General features: G+C 40.2%; 1 protein-coding gene across 1 annotated transcript in view; it reads left to right on the forward strand.

The window, feature by feature from the left end:
• Nucleotides 1-16,217, forward strand: part of CDC123 (cell division cycle 123) — a 35,824-nt gene extending 19,607 nt beyond the window's left edge. The window contains exons 9-13 of the mRNA XM_082075968.1: nucleotides 2,485-2,607; nucleotides 6,275-6,303; nucleotides 12,149-12,277; nucleotides 14,057-14,194; nucleotides 14,997-16,217. Coding sequence (XP_081932094.1) covers nucleotides 2,485-2,607; nucleotides 6,275-6,303; nucleotides 12,149-12,277; nucleotides 14,057-14,194; nucleotides 14,997-15,023 — 446 coding nt within the window. The 3' untranslated portion in view covers nucleotides 15,024-16,217. The remainder of the gene's footprint in view (nucleotides 1-2,484; nucleotides 2,608-6,274; nucleotides 6,304-12,148; nucleotides 12,278-14,056; nucleotides 14,195-14,996) is intronic.
• The last annotated feature ends 1,431 nt before the right edge of the window (nucleotides 16,218-17,648 follow it).

The following is a 17,648-nucleotide window of genomic DNA, read 5'->3' on the forward strand; positions in this document are numbered from 1 at the left end:
ATGATGTCCACAGGTGTATGAGGTGTCTGAGCTCATATCATATTCAGTGTAGCTTAGTCATAAAACCTGTTAGTCTGTTACTCTGGTTCAAAAGCCTAAATGTAAAATGTTTCAAGTGACACTGAACTGGTTATCCACAGTGTGCAAAGAGCCTGGGGGTGCATCGGGAGACCTGTGACAGCCACAGGACCCGCAGATTGGGCTACAACATGTATTTTAGGCAGCTCTAGTGTAAATTTAGCTGAATTATACCCTTCTAGATGTATTGACTGCTCTCTGCTAACTATAACAGGAGCTTAGACATCTAGTGCACATACAGGTGCTTGAATTGAGGGGTTTAATTGCAGGCTAAATACTCCTCTGGAGTTTCAATTCATTTTTGGTGTGGTCTACCATGGAATCTTTAAAGATGAACAGAAATGTAAGTAGCACAGGACTGGTGCGCATTAACAAGATTGAATTGTTCTGCCTAAACTGTTCTAACAAGGAAATGTTACAGCAGCGATGTAGCAAAGCTCTAATCCAGACTTCATAGGAAGGAAGGTGATTTTTTTACTTCAAAATAAAACCAAGTTTGCTCATTTTGTCTGTCTCGTACCTACATATTCACAAGCACCAAGATGCGTTTATACACGTGGTCTGTTCAGGATTCCTCGTGATGATGTGGAAGTGAAGGGGTATTAGTTATTTCGTCCTCATCGTTTCTCCTGCCTTATTTTGGATATGCCTTTTTGTACCTGTTAGGAACTGTCAGCAATTTGCGTTTCCATCATGTCCCACCTCTGTGAATCATTAGGAACGTCCTCCCTGTTCTTCGTTTCCTGATCTGGGTGTTCTAAGGGGCAGCAGGTGGATGTTTTGGGATGTGTTAATCCAGGTGCTGTCAACACATTCCGTTCTCACAGCCCTTTTATTTGGCTGTTCATTCTGGGGCTTCTGCTCTCATCTTCCCATTCTCTTGCAGGGTTTATTACAGTTCTCTGTAACAGAGTTTATCTTGCTAATAGCAGAAATTCTCCATTAAGCCACTATTGCTTAATGGCTGCTGACGTGGCTTTTTTGAAGGGGGAAGAGCTAAATCCTGTCCTGTTACACGCTGCTGGAACACAACTGCCAGAGATGTATGTCACTGTAATAACCTCTAAAACATTTGAATGTAGATTTATTATAGAATATATATTTACTTTCAAGTACCTCAAAGAATTTGTATGCTGGCTGATTAAACACTCTGTGTATTTCATTACTAGGTTTTGAAACCTACTAGATCTATCAGTATGAGGTTTTTTAGCTAGCACTCCAGCTGCATTTCTGAAGGCAGTTCCAAGATTTTTCACAATCTGTTCCCATGCTCTTAAAATTAATAAGCCTGTCAGTCAAACTAAGGGGTGATACTTGCACAATGTAGTAAATGATTTTCCAGTTACGCATCTGCATCCCTTGAGATGCCATCATCTCTTGGTTTTTGTTTTTAGACTTGAGTTAAGCTTTGCAGTGGTATTAATAATTCAGAGTTCCACTGACATAATAAACTTTACATGAACTTTTTTAAAGAGCGTATCTTTGGAGGTAGACAGCATTGTCTTATAGTAATCTCCGTGGTTTGTATATGGTTAAAATACCAAACTGCTATCATTGAAACATCTTTCGTGGAGGATTCTGGCTTTTTCTTCCCCTGAATATCATGAGTTACTCATTCTGCATTGACGGGGCAGGTCTTGAGTTGATATTTGTGCAGCAGGATATTGCAGTGGCTTGTGTTGACATATCCCCTATGAGAACTTCTGCCAACTAAGTTGTGTGCAAGTATACAATCCAACTGATGTCAGCTTAAACTGTCTTGTAGGTGAACAAAAGTCTGAAATTAAGAGCTCATGATGTAGCTGGGATAGTTTATCTGATGTCAGATAAGGCAAGAAAGCCCTCAAGATGGGTGAATGGGAGAAATAAGGTACTAGACTGCATGCCATCTTGTTGATTTTAGGATTTGAGGTTTCACCTGTGGTGCATTAGCAAATGGGTACGCTTTATTCCACCCTTAAAAAATTGATTAAATGAGGATCTTTACAGTAAACTAGGATCTATCATCTTTTCTAATGCTTATTTTGTGGTTCCAAGTTCTTCTCACTACAGAACAGAAACAGTTTTTGACCAGAGCAACTAGGGGAAATAACACTGAAAGGAACAGACAAGAACTAGAAATTTGAACTCAGGCAAAGGTTCCTCCTGAAGTTCACTTAAAAATAGTCAAAGCATGAACTTATAAAATGAGGTTTGGAAAAAATGTAGGGCAGACTGTTCAAGGAACAAATTCCTGGTGGAAGTGCTCCAAGTATTGGAGAATAAAGCCAAACAGTAAGTAATTCTTAATGATTGAAACTTGGGAGAACTCCATCTTCTCCAGTATAGATGATGACTGCATTTTTGTCTAGCTGACTTTCTTTTGCATGCCTAAAGCTCTTTGTAATCACCTGAAATTATTGACAGGTATATCGCAGAGGGACTACACTCAATACTACGACCACATCTCTAAGCAACATGAGGAAATCTGTAGATCGATACAGGAGTTTTTCAAGAAACACATCCAGTATAAATTCTTGGATGAAGATTGTAAGTATCGTAAGCCTTCAATTAACAAGGGGGCCACGGGGAGGGGAAGGAAGATGTTTATTAAAGTTTTCAAGTACTTATTGCACACAGAGTTACAAAGACTTAAAAACAGAAATGAAGGGTCTGTCTCTTTGGAGTTCTTTTGCAGGGTGCAGGGGGGTTTGAAATCAAAAGGGCTTGCAGGGCAAACTCCACAGAAAAGAGCCGTGTCCTCCTGCCCCTCACTGGGCCAAGTGTGTTCCCTCCACAGCACACCAAGCTGCAACGTGCTCAATGCCACTTTACTGCTGGAGATTCAACTGTTAAAACAAGTATTTCTCAACCAAAAAAATGGCATCCTCAATATTTTAAGTTTGTGGCTGTATCCCTCTCTTCACAGCTATTGCTCTCAAAGGGCTTGTTTGGTTGGTTGTTTTTGACTTGGGAGAGTCTTATTGCTCTTGTGGCTGGGGCACGCAGAGCAATGTAGTTTTTGAATTATTATAAAATTGGGAGCAAAAAAACGCTGAAGGAATAGGCTGGAGCTTTTCAGGAAGACACAGCAAATGAAGTTTTTAAGGCTTTTTCCCCTTCTACTTGTTTTTAATTAAGAAAAATTCTAAACCTGAGGAGTGAGGTAGGAAATGCTTAACGAAAAGCATCCATCCGGTAGTAAGCAGAACACTTGTTCATAAAGATGTTGTCAAATAGTCGCAGATAAATTAATGATTTATTCCTTTCAGAAAGGATTTGTGAGTTTATTTTCAAGAAGTTAGAATAATTTCTGCGAGAATATTGATGCACACTTTAGCTGCTGAAACTTTTGAATGAAGGCCATGATACTGGATACACCTAAACAGCCCAAGTAAATTGTCTTGTTCTTTAAATGTGGAGTCCTTTACAAATTTTATTGAAAATAGTTTCCTGACATGGCTTAGTGAGAACAGAGTAGTGTCTTCTTGTGATGGGTGATCAACAGTGGTGAAAAATATGATGAAGGAATTAAAATCGGGTCTGGCATGGGCCAAACCTCAGTTTAGTCAAATACATAATACAACTGACAAACAATTATGTTTGTCTTCTGTAAAGCCTTGAATACTCAACCTTTAGGTACGTTTTGAACATGGTTAATTATTTTGCTGAGCCACCAGAGCAGTCGAATAGATCCGTCCTGTCTGATTTGCTGAAAAAGATACCTTTTTAATGCCAGTTTATCTTGTAATAAAATTCTTAATAATTTGCAGAATTCCTTTATTTCAGTCCAGAGACGTTCTCAAGGACCACTGCTTGGAGAAATCTAGTAGTCTGGAAATCAGTATACTAGTTTGATAGATCTAGAGCCTTAATGTTTTAAAGTAAGATCAGTCATATAGATCTGACATGCTAATTACCATCTTTTAATTTTCTGTGTTCCAACATAATTTTAGCTGGTATGTAATCAACCAATAGATAAGGCACTATTCAGGGCACTATTTTTGGAAACCGATGCCTAGATTTAGGCTCTGAAGCTGCTGTTTGGTGAACTGAAAGGTCTGAAGAGTCATCTTATGTAAAGGATGTAAAACTATATCATCTGAGTTACCTTCTGGGAAAAGGAGGTTTCAGGGTGACCTTCTGGGATGAAGGTTTGTTAACCTTTTGTTCCTGGGCACTAAATGCTGGTGACTTGTCTGTCTGCAGATAAATGCCACGCACAGAACGTTTTCTGTTTTTTACCACCTTTCATTCATCCCACATCATATCCCTTGATCCACTGTCTGGTAGCATATGTGTTGTTAACAACAAAAATCTGGGTTTGCTTGTTTGTTTGCTTTTAAAAGGAAAGGTATTATAGCTCTTTTTCCTGACTTCTTGTTTCTTTGGGGGTTTTGGTGCTGTTTGCTCTGCTTTTTCCAGTTGGTCTGGTAGCATCTCCAGATGGAAGAGTTGAGTCAGAGCAGCTGAAGCATTGCAGACTCAGAACAGTAGGATAACAGATGGGTGAATGCTTTATAAATACTTCTAAAAGATGTCAGAACCTACTCAATACCTTTCATAAGAGCCCAGTAAGAACAGTATCAATACATACTGTAGAGTTGAGCCTTGGCTTAACCTTACCCTCCATTTTGAGCAATTGCTGCTACACTTTTACTACAGTCTCGCTGGCATGTGTCTCTTCTGCTCTGAGGTGGTCCCTAAGAGGGAACAGTTCAGGTTTTCTTCTCTGTTCAGTGTTCTTGAGTGTCCTGAACTACTCGCCAATGTTCAATCAGTCTTAACGAGGACGTAAATCCTGCTAAATGCCGTGGTCCTCAATGATTGCCATAGGCTCACTTTAAGCTGACAGGCATCATTTTATAATAAAGCACAGATGCATGTTTTCCATTAATGAAATTTGACTAATGAGAGTACACGGTACAGACAACAAATTCAGTTGAACAGCTGGAGGGAAAAACTTAGGGTTGCTGTGCTTCTCTTCACATGGATGGCTTAGCCACCAAGGGCTTGTCTTCTCCAGAAAATAGTAACATTTAATTCCGGAGTGACATTTTAAATGGACGTAACTGAGCTTACGCAAAAAGCTGTGTGAAGTTTTAGCCTGTATGGTCAAAACCAGTGACGTGACTGACTTTGGTGCTGTTGAGCTGTGGTTTGCCCTTAGCCCGGCCAACTTCGCGTGAAATGTTAGATTGAGCTGCTGAGGAGCTTCACATGAGTGAACACGATCAATCAAGATCCCTGTTGGTGACAGGCAGCTTCCTGAGCAGTCGCTGGGGCTCAAGTGTTCTTCAGTCACATCCTGAGTTTAGTTTATCCCACATGTATTGGGAAATCTCTTAGCCGAAATATTCCCTTCCTTATTAGCGGAGGAAGTGACAATACAGCATTTATCTGAGGTTTTTCTAAATCAGGCTTTTCTTTCTTTCTGCTAAACCGGTACAATATCTACATGTAGCCATGCCTGAATGCTTATCTGTTGATTTTCCTAGCTGAATAGAAAGACAAAGGTTTGTTTAACCATATGGAACAGAAGCTCATAGAAAGATGCGTGTATAATGATTCACGCTTAATTAAGTCAAGGGGTGGGATAACAACAGAGCTGCACAAGGCAGCTTTGCGTCAAGCACCCGGTAGCAAGGACTCTGCTTGAAAGAGTTGTGGAGAATCCGTGGGTGTTCTCTATCTGCTCTGGGTTACGTGAAACAGCCATTTCTCTGCCACCTCCTCCTCAGCACACCCACCAACCCCTTTATTCCTGCAACCTGTTTGTCTCGTTGTCTGCTCAAGTCCTAATCCCCGTCAAGTGTGAACTTTCTCTTATTAAATGTTTGTGCAATGTCTTGCGCAGTGGAGTCTCGATCCTTCCTTGAAATGTCTCGGGTTTGCTGTAAACCAAACAGCAGTAATGTCCAAGATAAGCTTCTCTCTGGGCTAAGAGTTTATCAAATGTTCTACACTGAGTGGAAAATCAGCAGAAGAAAACAGCATTAAATGGAAAAACCCAGCAGCTGATCTCTTAGTGCATTAGCAGTAGTTCTTGAAATGTTTCGTCTCCCTCTTGGAAATGAACCTAATTCTGGCGTGCAGTTCTTTAGACATATTGACTTTGCTGGTTATGCTGTGTATACAAGTATCTATTCAGATTTAGACATCTTCTGTGATATTATATATCTTTTAAGATTAACATCTTTTCTTTTCTCCTTTTCAGTTGTTTTTGATGTGTACAGAGACAGCAGGGTAAGTGAACAATGGGTTGTATAGAGTTGTTTATTCTGTGGAAATTCTTCCTGGAATGCTACAGAGATGCAGCAAATAACAGCTTCATCTTCCTAGAAGTGGTCCTGGCGAGGAAAAGAAAATCATAATAAATCCAAAACCCCAGCAACCTACTTGATGTTATAATTCTGTTCCCTGCATCTTTTTCTATGCTAGACACTCTCCACAACAGGCGAATAAGAGAATTAGGGGTGTAAATATGTCTGTGGCAGTGATGTAATTATTTAGTAAATATCTTTCAGAGGAGAAGCCTGTCTTAATGCACATAATTTTGGCTTCAGCTGCAATTCTGTCAGTTCTCTGAATCTACTGAAGGCAATTTAGCTTTCTTTTAAGATGGGTACTTAATTAATATCATGCAGCACTACTAAATTGTCTTAGCGAAGCACTACCTGTTGCTAAGGTTCCCTTTGCACAGTGTTTACTCTGGGTGCTTTTGACTGAAATGTACTTGAACATTCAGCCAGAATGGCTGGGATATTAAAAAAGAATAAGGTGGGGGTGATATTTTTGCTTGCTAAAAAAAATAATGTGGGAGATTCTTACCACTTTTTCATTTAAAAAAATCATTCCTTGGGTGTGTTTGTGGGTTGGTTTGTTTATTATTTTTCCCCCTGTGGTGGTTTTCCCTGTAGCATCTGAGCTCATCAAAACTAATCATTTCTTCAGCCTGTCCTTGTGAGGTTGGAAATTAACTTGTACTTCATATATGGAAGGGTATGAAGGAATAGTTGTCAAAAGAGTAGATGAATGTGGCGTGCCCAGTTGGTGACACATGGAAGTTAATGTTTTTCTTTTTGAACTGCTCCAGCTGTGGCTCCAAGTGCTCGGCAGATCAGAACATCCAGGTAGTGATGGAATAGGGAGAAATGTCCCAGCTGAACTGCAGGTGCCAAAATCTGAGTCACCTTGACCTCTCCTAGTATCAGCGGAGAGAAGTAGGGCAGATGTTTTGTGCTTGAAAGGCACACATGTTTTTTAAAAGCAGCCACAAGCGAAAATGCATTATGCAGCCTTAAGTATCAAAACCTTATTTTTGGAATCACAACCTAATTTTGGAAATGATAGTAGAGCATGAGAAGTGAATCTTTGTTTTAGCTTAAATTTCTGCCCAAATCCTATAGTAGAAACACACACAAAAAAAAGGCTATATACTTTTGCTGTGTACATTTATGAGTCTCACTGTGTGACTTGTTTACAGTTGTGGGATTGGAGAAGGTTTTTATTTTAATTTGGAGTATTGTGTAGTAAGTCCTGCTTCTGACTTGGAATGTCACTAAAGTATTTTGTAGTTGTGTCATGGTAAATCATGCCATAGTTTGCAAAACAGAAACTAAGCAGGAATGTGTGTTGTGGAAAACAACTGTTGTACTGTTATTCAGAACAACTTTTAATGTAGGTGCCTAAAATCAGGCCATGGACTCAAACCAGCTGTGCTGAATGGTAATAAAAATTACCTGTCCAGGCTGAGCTGGTCAGACCTGAGGATGCTGCCGGTTGAAATGATGAGCAACACTTGGGCCTTGGACCGGGTTCTGCCCTTGGGTGCTCTGCCTCACAGCTGAGGCATGAAGACGGATTATTGAAGTAAAAGGTTTCAGCCTGTGCGATCTCAAATGAGCAGCGTTTCTTCATCTGCCAAGATAAAATACATCTGTTTCTGGATATCTCTAGGTGCCTTCTGCCCTCAGGTCTTGTAAAGGGCCAGACAGCCCTTTGTGTGTCAGATCCTCCTCCTTTCACTCCTACTTTTGTGGTTTGCAACTGTATTATTCATCACTCTCTTTGTGTGTGTGTTACCGGCAGCAGAAGAATATTGAGTGATTAATTTCCAGAGCCTGTGCTCCTCATCAGGCCAGTTGCACAGCAACCTCACCTACAGAACAAGAGAAATGTCCCATGTCTGCTTATTTTAAATTCTTTCAACTCTAAATATTCAGCTTGGAGAAGCTTGTTCTTTGATGTGGTTGTGAATGAGCGCACCCCCCTCCCCGTACCTGCTTTGGTTACTGGAGAGACTGCTCGGAGTCGCTGCCACAGGTGCTGCTCCTTGAGCTGGAGGGTGGCAGAGAAGCGGTGGTGGCCTGGTTGAGAACAAGCTTTTATGTCCCTGCCTTTCCTGTTATGCTTTCTTCACCGAGCTCATCCAACTTTGCAGTAAAGTCATATTTTTAAGGAAGAAACACTGTCATACAGCCTTCCAAGTAAGACAAGGGGTAATGGGTGCAAACTGGAAAACAAGAGGTTCCACTTAAATTTGAGAAGAAACTTCTTCTCAGTGAGGGTGACAGAACACTGGAACAGGCTGCCCAGGGAGGTTGTGGAGTCTCCTTCTCTGGAGACATTCAAACTCACCCGGACACCTTCCTGTGTAACCTCATCTGGGTGTTCCTGCTCCGGCAGGGGGATTGGACTGGATGAGCTTTTGAGGTCACTTCCAGTCTCTGACATTCTGTGATTCCAAGCTGGGTGACCTAGCGACAGAGTCCTGAACAGGTTACCTTGCTGGACTGGTAGCCTGTTTTAATTTGGATTCACCATTTATTTATTTATTTATTTATTTCTGCTAACGGTTCACAATCATTGTGCAACAGCTGACAAGCCTGAGGATCAGCTCTGCTGTTGCTCTTTGCGTATCTCCCAGGTGTTAACACAGAATCACAGAATGTCAGGGATTGGAAGGGACCTCGAAAGGTCATCCAGTGCAATCCCCCTGCCGGAGCAGGAACACCCAGATGAGGTTACACAGGAAGGTGTCCAGGTGGGTTTGAATGTCTGCAGAGAAGGAGACTCCACAACCCCCCTGGGCAGCCTGTTCCAGTGTTGTTACCCTCACTGTGAAGTTTCTTCTCATATTTAAGTGGAACCTCCTGTGTTCCAGTTTGTACCCATTACCCCTTGTCCTATCATTGGTTGTCACCGAGAAGAGCCTGGCTCCATCCTCGTGACACTCACCCTTTACATAGTTATGAACATTAATGAGCTGGGCCCTCAGTCTCCTCCAAGCTGAAGAGCCCCAGCTCCCTCAGTCTTTCCTCATAAGGAAGATGCTCCACTCCCTTCATCATCTTCGTGGCTCTAACACTTGTAACCAAGTTCAAGACAAGTCACTGCGGTAGGACAGTGAGTGAGCAGTGAGGGCTCCAGACCACTGCTCGTAACGTGCAAACTGGTGCTTGTGTCTCTGCCTGTGGGTGTTGTCACTGTGCATGAAGGTGCAGCTGGAGTTGGGGAGATATAACACTTTGGTTTGCATTTTATCTAACTTTAAACTTCCTTTGAACAGCCTTTGTCATAGTTACTTCCTTTCAGCAGCACGTTGCTTAATGCTTTAGTAAAACAAAGCGTGAAGCTGACATGATACTGTAAACCTATTGTTTCCTGCAGGATGAGAAAAAAAGTTTTGTGTAATACAAGTGAGGTTTTTTTCCCTCCAGAAACACACAACTTTGCTTTTCTGCCTCATGCATTTCCGTGCTCTCATATGACAAAGATTACTAATACCAGAAGATTGCAAATAGATAGCTATACTCCTGCTCTTTAGATACAGTGCAAGTCGTGTTTAACCACATTTAAATCGTGACATTGCGTGTAAGACTTGAAAGAGCATTTAATCTTAAGACAATTTGATTACTGACCCAGAATTATATACACACCCTTTACTGAGCCCTCGAAAGAGATATTTAGTTTGTTTTGCCACTTGTCATGAATGTACAGCTACCAAAGCTCAGTGCAGGTTTAAGACCATCTCAAGGAAACAGCTGGTGTTGTAGCTCATGTTCTGCTGTCTGCGGGGAGCAAGAAATGCTGCTGGGTGCTCACAAAAACCAGGTGTGCCTTTCACTAGCCTTAAAACCAATTTTCTTTTTTATTTTTGCTAGGGTGCATTTCTTCTCTAGAAAAATGATCTTGAGTTCCTATGAAAAAGCTGAGTTCCATGTATTTGGGGTGAGGAAAGCACTTTATGAAGTGTAAACATTTCTGATGGCAAGGAAAGATTCTCTGAACTGCTGGATGAACTTTGCCAGCCGTTGTTTCTGTCTGTGATTAAATTGGTTCATTAGCTTGTTTTTCTAGTGTGATAGAATGAATCTAGAATTACAGATTCCTCCTCCTGCTGCCTTGGAGCTAACAAAATGTCCCCATTAGCAAAAGTAAAACATGACTTAGAATTTGTGACTGCCATTTGAAGAGGAACAGACATGGAAGATGAGAGCAGAGCTTGCCCCTGTCCGCTCTCTGCGCCGACAACATCAGTATTAGTGCAGTGAGGTTGCAATTTAGCCACACGAATTAGGGCTTCTTCACCCTTCCGAAACAAGTAAGAATACACTCAGGTCCGCGTCCCTGCCATTTTTTGTAGCCGTCTTGTTTCGGTGCTGCTGTTACGGTGCATTTGCATCTTGAAATTTGCTCTGCAAGAGCTGGACCCTCTGCCCCCAGAGACCTGTGAAAGCCCATGTGCAACCAGTTCCAGTTTACAAGTGTTATCACTGGGTTTGTCTGTGCTGGGACTCCCCCCACCTGCATCAGCAGCTGGCTCTGGTTGGTAATGGAGCAGCCAGAGCATATAGTGTATAGTGTGTTAGTGGCTTAGGCAGCGTGGGTGGGAGGGGAAGTCTCTGAACTCCTCTGTGACTGAAGGCTTCAAAAGCATCTTGATAAGTTAGAAACCAGATGGCTGTAGTGCAAATCATTGGATATATTTGCGGTTTGTATCAAGATGGGGAAGATCTTTTAAAGAAAGAAGATCCTTCAGGAATCAGGGAAAGAAAGAGAAAGCAGAAGAAGTTTTTAGTATCTACACAGTCTTCAGGTTTGGTTTCCAGTTCATCTTTAATAAAAAAAATAAAACTCTTCAGTGCTGCTCATGTAACATAAATCTCTTTCTTTCCGTATTTGATAGATCTGATTTCTTCCAGATGTAGTACTTGTTTTGTAAATTTTTACTAGCAGTTCTAGTCATATTTCATTATAATTTATTATAATGTTTTATTAGAATAGATGACACTTTCTTGGGTAAAGAAAAGATGGCCCAGTGCTGGGGGTTGTACCTCGAGATGACGCGAGGAACATAAACTATTTCTTGCTCCCATCACCTTTAATATGTTGTGTTAGTCTCTCTGCTTTCGTTTTTCAGTTTTAAACAGGGATGCTGTTGTGCATGCTACCAGAACTGTTTGGAACACAAATTATTAAAGATGAGGCAGGAGAAACTAGTCTGGACTACTAGTAATAGCTATATTTTTAAAAGCCTTTAAGTTATTCTTTATTTATCTATATCTGTGCAGCACCTTTTGGCTTTCATGGTCTCCACTAGCATTTTGCAGACCCTGCTTTATATTTTTAGTGCCCCTTCTGAGACCCAGAACAGCAATTCTTGTGGACCGCGAATGGACAGAGTGCTGAGGTGGCTTTTGATGGAAAGCAACATCTCTGTTTGGGTGTGTGGTTGGTTGATTTGTTCTGGTTTGGTTTGGTTGGCTGGTTTGTGGTGATGTTTTCTTGGAGGACCCTGAGGATTAGACAGAACTTCAGTGGTCTCACCTGAAAGCACCTTGCGTAGAACTGAATTCAGTTTATTTGAGCGCTCTCTGATCTTCTATTTAAAAAAAAAAATAAAGCCACAGGTTGCTGTGTTTTAAAACTGTGTGTAATGGAAGGGATGTCAGAATATTTTAAGTGCTTAAAACCAAGTGATTTCAATTTTAACATCTTTTTATCTGAAGACATACTGCAGTAATATTCGGGTTTTGTTTGTTTAAATTCTGTGACTTGTTTTAACTCTTCTGTTGTTCCACTGCAGGGTAAGATTTGGTTGATTGATTTTAACCCATTTGGTGAAGTAACAGACTCCCTGCTGTTTACCTGGGAAGAACTGACCTCTGGGACAAACTTGAAAGGAGACCAGGGTGAAGGGGAAGCCACAGAGCAGGTACAGCCCTGCCTGACAAACCCAACAGGCGTTTTGGCCTTTTCTTTCTTCGTTAGAGTCAAATTATGATGCGAATCTCATTGAAGTAAACGGAAAACCTTTAACTCATGCAACATAAACTCTTTGTAAGTAAAGTCTGCTTTTTTAGACAGTAGTTAATCTCAACAAGCGTTGCACGTGAGTTTTAGATGCCTGCAAGGGAATTTTTACTTCAAAGAATACAAGCCCACATTGCAGCTTTGACCACATTGCAAAGAAAATGCCCCACAACTTGCTTTTCTGCAGTTTTGATGTGCTCTTTTCAACTCCTCTTAAAATCGGTTACTTTTCTATTTCATCACTTAAAGTTCTGCTTTGTTCCTGATATCTGTCATGCACTTTCCCAGAGTTCCAGATTTATGTTTGGGGACAGGCAAAAAGAAGCTTAATTTCTGTCTCTTCCTCGTATGGAATACCCCTAGGGAAGCTTTGTCCTCTGGTTGAACTCCCTGCATTTACAGAGCAGGGCTTTTCTATCCCTCCTTCAAGCTGCATTGCCTCCAAAAAACCCCCAAATAACTTCCCGTTAGTACAGAGAGGGAGGAATAGTCGTCATTTATTTGTACTCCAGCTTTTTTCTCACTGCATGCTTGAGATGGAGTCCTCACGTATTGACGAGTCCTTGGAGAGCTGGATAGAACACATGAAGTAGCACGTTACTGGATCTTGGGAAGCGCTTGGTGGTCATCTGAGATGACTACTCAGTGTGGGCTTCTCTATGTTTTCTAGCTCTTCATTCGAGGTAACTGAAGTGACATGCGTTATTGAGCTGATTTTAACATTTAAGCTTTGCTTTAGTTCTGTCGGCATTTTCATAAAGGGAAACCCACCACCCTTCAGGACGTTGTTCATGCCACCTTCTCTTCATCCCGCCGCATGGCTCTTGCCGTGTGAAAACCATGAACTTTCCTTCTAAAAGCTGTGTATCTTGTGTGAAAACACACTCCCAATTCTTGCGCTGTCCATGGGACACCTGCATTTTGTTTTGAGGATTGATTTTTCTGTGCCAGGTGCTTTACACTCTTTTCTCTGGTGTAAACCTGGATGAAAAGTCGAATCGCTTGTCTTCATGCTTCAGCTTACATCCCACCACAGAGTCTGGTGTGAAGTTACTGAACTTCTGCCTTAAAAATAAAGCCATACAGTGGGCAATTATGTTGCATGTTGATAAGTTGATCTGAAAATTATATCAAGTTACACAAAAGCTGTTGCTACCATTGAGTGTTTAGAGGGTTTTTTTTGATATTTTATGGCAATATTCTTTCCTTCAGTAAGTAAATTGGTTGTAAAGCTTAGAATGTAATTTCAGTAAAGTCATATTTGCAAATATGGGTTTAAACAAGGAACCTGTGAAGACAAGTTTAGGGGTTATATTGTAAAGGTTTTCTTTACCCACATATTTATGGAGATACTATTGCCTAAAATTCCTTATAACTCCATTATTATAGCACTGTTAAAAGTGTATGTATATTAAATGCATGAATAATTGATACAATGTAGAAACTTTAAAGTGAGGGAGTTAATGCCTTTATTTGACTGTTATTAACATTTAAACTTTTGCTCTTAAGTGGACAGAATTTTTAATAAGAAACCCACAATTTTTAGAAAACGTGGATTTAGTTGAATGAATACCGAATAAACTCATTGGCAAAGTGACTCAGTCTCACCGAGGAGTTCAAGAAACATTTTTAGCTTTATTCGCTTACACCCTTCTTGTCTTATCCAACATCTTTTCCAAAGGATTCTCCAGTTTTCCGTTGTACGAACAGTGAAGTTACCGTCCAGCCGAGTCCGTACCTGAGCTACCGGCTGCCCAAAGACTTTGTGGACCTTTCGACAGGAGAGGATGTTCACAAATTAATTGACTTTCTTAAACTGGTAAGAAGCACTGAAAAAAAAATTGCTGCCCTTCCATCTTTGTGAAATGGCAACATCAAAGTACCTGGAGTTGTGCTTTTGTAATTAATGTAGTTTCTATAATTACAGAAAAAGTAATGAGTGAAGCCATCATAAAATGTATTGTTGATATGATTTTAAGTGATAAAGAGCAAGCTTTCATCCCGATCTCACTTCAGCTAATTAATTTTATCTTTACGGGAAGCAACAAATGTAGTTTGACAAATCTACTGAAGGACCTAGATGTTTTCTTTCTTATTTAAACATAAATACAAATGTAGTATAAATGGAAATGCATTTGTTGAATGGCTGAAGCTAATGCTTTTAAGAACTTCTTTAAAAGTTAGAAGATAAGTATATTAGGAAAAAACCTTTAACACTTGTTCCTTTTTCAATATAATATTTCTTCGTTCCTTTGAACAGTGACATGAAAACATGACATGTTTTAAGGGAGAAAAGGGGGACGGGTTGCCTTCATCTTCACCACTGACATCTGCCACCACCAACATGTTTTCTGGTTCTTGTATGTGCTGTTGGTGAATGTACGGGGCAAATCTTGTTTTCTACTGGAAATAAAATCCTATAGTTTGGGGTGGGGGAGAGGCTTAATATTGCTCTGTTCCATTTGCTAGAAACATCATCTCTTAACCATTAAAAAAATTGCTTAGAAATGCAGTCATTGTCTAATACCCATTGTATCTGGAACTAATTGTCGTGATTTATATAGATAGATAACATAGATAACTATGTTCTAACATTATGAACTCTCCCATTCCCTTGACAGAAAAGAAATCAGCAAGATGATGACTGAGGCACCAAGAAGCATTACACTGAATTACAAGCAAGAAATGTGGCAAAAGCTGTATTTAGCATAACTATTAAACTATCGATTTAAAGAAAAACCTGCTTTTTATAGTCAGTGAAAGAACTGAAGAGCTGTTCATCCTGTGTCTCTGGTTTATATAAAAGTGCAGAAAAGCGTTTTCAGGGAAACGTGAAAGGTGAGGGTGAGTTCTCACTGGAATCCAGGTTAAACACAATTATTCCACGGTGCAAGCAAGCGACAGTCCAAATGCGACTGAGCGACTGCTTTCCCGTCTCGTAATGTGAAGATTGATGCCGCTGAAGTGTGCCAGCGACTCTTCAGTGATAAATATGACAATATTTAATGCTTGTGTGGTTAAAACATCAAGCATTTTCTGAATCTAGGCACAGTCTTGCTTAAAATATAGTGTAGTTACAAGGAAAGAAAGGAATGTACAGATTTTTCTGTAGAAACCTTTTAAAATTGCAAACTGACTTTGTTTGGGGACTTCTATTTCTTCTTTATGAGGGCCAGTACTTCATTTCGGAGAACAGCTATAGCTAGAGTAGACTATTTAAGGTTTGAAAAATTTGCATTTCAGGAATTTGAAATTCTGAATGTATTTCAAGGAAAGTCATATTTTCACAGTAGCTAAAGCCATGAAATTTGTTAAACTTCACCCAATTTCATTTCATTTTCATAGTAAAGCCTTCATGAAACTAATCTTTTAACATGATTGCATACTAGACACCTGTGGCTTTAATAGAAATAGTTAAACGTAACATCAACCTGTAGTTTTATATGTGGACTCAGTCTTGTTTCTTTTCTGTCACATATCTAAGTTTCTTAAGAAAACAAATTACCCTTTCAGTTCTTAAAATCCTATATTCATTAGGTATTTAATGTTTTTTGTATAAAAGGAAGCTTGGCTAAATTTGGGGAAACGGAAGCTCTTGTTACCAATTGCTGTTATTTAGGAGGTGGTGGGAGGACCATTTTGGGTGAAGAATCAATTAACTTTTGGCTGTTGGTGTTTGCCTGGCATGGGTAACGTGTTAACTGCACAATTCCTGCAGAAACAAAAGGACATTTGCAGGTGCTCATGGCCCCTGGAAACTGGTTCCTATTTCAAACCAGTTATGTGATACTTCACGTGTGTATATAAAGCTGTTCGTGTTTCTTTGCCTTGCTTCAAATTGATACGGTGCTCGGTTACAATCTGTTCTTAGATGTCAAATCTGAGCTTAGATGTTAAATTATTACTTACTGGCTTTATTTAGCTTCAGTTTTGAATGAATACTTACTCTAGTTCAGGGGTATGCAGATTAAGAAACAAGTTCTACCAAATATATTGATGCAACATCACAGATTTAAGGCTGCTGGCAGCTGAGAGTACAAGACCTACCCTTGAAGTGATGGAATCTCCTTCTCAGTAGCTTTTTGTACACAAATTAGATGATCATTAACTCAGGGCTGGGCTATACCTAATCCTGCCACACTGCAGGACTCCGGATGAGTTTTCTCACCTTTCTCAGAGGGATTATTTGAGTATAAATGTCTCTAAATCAGGTAGGAACTTAAAAACTTTTTAAAAAAATCAACAAAGCTTTCTGTTTCTAGCCAAAACTTAACCTATTGCAATGATCTAGCCACACTTCCATTACATAGAAAACACTCTGGAATTGCCAGCAAATTCATAAATGCTTCTGAGCTGCAGGTTATTGTCTTGAACAGCACCAAGTCTTGGTTAAAAGCTGTAACATAGTTTCCTGCATCTTTTTTTTGTGGGCTCCACTGATTGATATACCATTATCACAGCTTTCTGTGGTGGATGTTCACCACAACATACACAGTGTTGGGACCAGATTGATGGGACCCTGTGCACTCTAGAGTGTCCCTTCAGGTGAGCAGGCTGGAGCAGTTGCTTTTTAACAGTTTTTTGCTGCTTGACATTGTTATTTACCCCAAAAATGGCATCACCAAGTAAACTGTCCACAATCGACTTGTTGGCAGCTCTCATGTGTTTGTGAGAACCACGGTCTTGTGTGGGTGCTCTGCTTTTATAGTTGAGCTTTTCTAGGACAAATCGCAGTGGAATTGGACGCTGGCCCAGCACCTGGCTCCTTAAACAGCTTCGTTACTGGTCTGTACTGGTCCTTTGGTTAAAGGACCATCACAATACCATGCTGGCATTAGCATGGGCTTACTTTTAATGAACAACCATAAAAGGCTGCAGAGCAAAACCACTAGTCCCATATTCAGGTTCTGACACAGAAAAAGTCCCCACTATAAAAATCTGTTCTACATCATTAGGTTCCGCAAAATATCATATCCTTACAACTTAACTACATTTATTTACTTTGCTGCTTTCTCCAGCTTCAGGTAACTAAATGTCGAAATTCTGTTGTCTGCTAGGATAAGGATTCCTCTTCTAAAAGGATTTTCATTCCAAATGACCTTTTGATCTGTGAGGATGATTAACATACGTGTTCCTCTTGGGTGAGGAAGCTAATGCTGACACATTAAAAATGCTTCAGATCAATTTTAAACTGAATAGTATATGGCACTGTTCTAATTGATCATAAAATCAGTTTCTGCCTCTCGCCATCATGCAGAAGTTTGAAAATACAA

Source organism: Streptopelia decaocto (genome assembly GCF_964273445.1).
Source record: "Streptopelia decaocto genome assembly, chromosome: 1".
NCBI lineage: Eukaryota > Metazoa > Chordata > Aves > Columbiformes > Columbidae > Streptopelia > Streptopelia decaocto.